This window comes from Frankliniella occidentalis, unplaced genomic scaffold (genome assembly GCF_000697945.3).
Source record: "Frankliniella occidentalis isolate FOCC.00 unplaced genomic scaffold, Focc_3.1 Scaffold226, whole genome shotgun sequence".
Classification (NCBI taxonomy): domain Eukaryota; kingdom Metazoa; phylum Arthropoda; class Insecta; order Thysanoptera; family Thripidae; genus Frankliniella; species Frankliniella occidentalis.
The window spans coordinates 394755-397342 of record NW_026267352.1 but is presented as its reverse complement, the minus strand read 5'-3'; the positions used below and the strand labels follow the sequence as shown (position 1 = coordinate 397342).

General features: G+C 52.5%; 1 protein-coding gene across 1 annotated transcript in view; it reads right to left on the bottom strand.

The window, feature by feature from the left end:
- LOC113201996 (aromatic-L-amino-acid decarboxylase) overlaps window positions 1–786 on the bottom strand; it is a 6944-nt gene extending 6158 nt beyond the window's left edge. The window contains exon 1 of the mRNA XM_052272826.1: window positions 706–786. Within this exon, the coding sequence (XP_052128786.1) occupies window positions 706–719 (14 nt within the window). The 5' untranslated portion in view covers window positions 720–786. The remainder of the gene's footprint in view (window positions 1–705) is intronic.
- Between the last annotated feature and the right edge of the window lie 1802 nt (window positions 787–2588).

The following is a 2588-nucleotide window of genomic DNA, read 5'->3' as shown; positions in this document are numbered from 1 at the left end:
CGGGGGCTGGGTCGGGTGGCGGGCTGCACCGAGCGTGGCAGACACGTATGATATGGAGTAGCATTCGCGCGCCCGACTGGACTGACGTCACGAGGGCTACTGGTCCGCCAGGTATCCCGCCCCGCCCCCGGTCCGTACCGTCCCGTCCATACCAGTCCAGACGGCTGTCGTCGGGATTCCGTCGACGGGTCTGACCTGTCCCTGGGCTTGCCCAGCACGCACGCATGCGTGCTAGTCCCCCAGTTCGGTCACGTCATCGCACTCACACGTACGTGCGCGGGGTGCGTGCGCGCGCGCGCGCGCAGGCAACGCACACACGCACACTCTGAACACGCGAGGCGGGGCTGGCGACGAACGCTGGAAGAGAGTAATCGTCACAGCCCGTTACCGTCACGCGCGCACGAGCGGCGGCGGAGTGGCCCATACCGTCACACACACGCTCGTTCCACACGTCACGCGTGGCTCTTCTGAGAGATCGGAGCGGCCGCGTGCTCTCCCGAAGGAAAGGCGGGAATCCCTGCGGTCCACGCTGGCCGTGGCCGATGTGCCTATCTCCGCGACTCCTCCCCCACTTCACTCCGCCCGCCCCCGCCCCAACGAAGGCCTCGGCGTGAATCATTGATGGATCTGAACGAACGTTTACGGCCCCGTTGGCTTGCCGTTTGCTCAAAAATTCGTGACACGCTGCCAGCGCAGCGCACTTACCGTGGTGGCTGCATGTTGCCGCGGGGTTGTGGCGAGCGCCTGTCCCGGTGGAGCTGGTCGTGACGGAGCAAGGGGCTGGCAGCAACTGGTGGGCTGGGGCGAAGCGCTGCCCTGGGGGCGCGGCGCACCCCTCAGGAGAGGCGAGGGGTGGGGTGGGGGGAGGGTCACAGGGTGGCTGCGGCGGTGGTCCAGCGAGGTGAGGGGTGGACGAGAAAGAGGAAGGGAGGGGGCGGGCAGACTGGAGGGGCAGAGGATGAAATTGATGAAATTCTCGACATCATCAGTCTGCCTGCTATCGCCGCACCATTAGCTGTTGGGTCAAAATTTGTGAAATCACAGGGTTTGAACCGTCATGTCCACCTTGGTGAGCAACCTTCTCAGGGTTTGTTACCCATGAGGGACTACCTTCGGAACCGTTCTTACAACTTCCAAAACCTGCCGCGTTTCGGAGATATGAAACAATCAAGTTTTTCGGAAATTTCGTGCAGCGTTATCTTTTAAATGCCGCTAGAGGGCCAAATTTTGATCAAATCTCAAAAACTAGGGTACCGTTGGAAAGAGGACGAAAAAAGGAACACAAAAATTATTTTTGCCGAATTTTTTGGTCAATTTTTATTTTTGACCTGTAAAAGTGAATATTTTGAATCAGAATTACGAAATGAACATGATTACGGATTTTGACCGCTCCGGTCTCCAAAAATAGCTTGGACCATCAAGAAAACGAAACGCATGTCGACAAAAAGTATTTTGTTTCGTTTGGGAGAACCAGCGTTTCTCCCTGACCTCTGCAGGGCCAATTTGTAGCGTTTTCGGCCTTTCTGAGGGCTTCAGGCCCCTTCCCTGCACCCACACCCACGGTGACGGACCCTGAAGGCTCTTCGGGCACTCCAACAGCACAGCGACGAGTTTTAGAAACCGGCGCCGACACCACCAGCCGTTTTTGGGGGCGACAGTAGCGCTCTATTGGCGGACTTCGGAAACAACATCAAGTTTCGTTGTACTTCGGAGGCCGGGGCAGGGGAGGGGAAGGGTTAGGAGTTTGTTTTAATAAAACTGCCAACATCGTGTTGATATTTTGAAACTTTTACGTTTGTCCGTAGGGCAGACTAATGGTGGATTTAGTTTCGTGGTGAAGCGCTTCATGAGGCGCCTCATGAGGCGCCTCACCTCACTGCTATTGGCCGCGGCCGCAAGCTCAGTCATCACGGCTGTGATAGGCTGAGGAGTATAAAGTGAAGCGCTTCATGTGGCGCTTCACTCACGAAACTAAATCCAGCATAATGTCTGATTGTTTTTCAAGTGACCAAAGCGGAAGAGAGTGGTGTCACAGATCGTGTTTAAACTTTTTCAGGGGGTGAACCTAACCAAAATACCGAGTTACCTACCGTGAGTCATCCCAGAAATAACTAGGAACGAAATTAGAAACACTGAAGAGGCGGTGAGCACTTACATTTGGTTATGAAGTTGTCTATCATTGCAGGCACGACTTTTAACAGCTCAAGGTTTCCTTTGATTCATGTTGTTTGTGACTAGACGGATTTTTCAAGTTTTATCACTCTAAATGTAAAGGGACAATTTTGTCCGTAGATTTGCAACGATTTCGTGCACATCCAGAAAGGATGCAATTTTGTTCCTAAAACTAGACAAATTGTGTGAAACTTCACACAATTTGTCCAATTAAGGGAACAAAATTGCATCCTTTCTGGATGTGCACGAAATCGTTGCAAATCTATGGACAAAATTGTCCCTTGACATTTAGAGTGTAAATCCTAAAGTTCGGTCGACGGTCAGAGTTCTGATGTTCTTTCATGGGTTTTGATAAGCATATGTTAGTATACATTCCGAAATGTTTAAAACAGTCAAAAATATACAGTTTGTGTGAA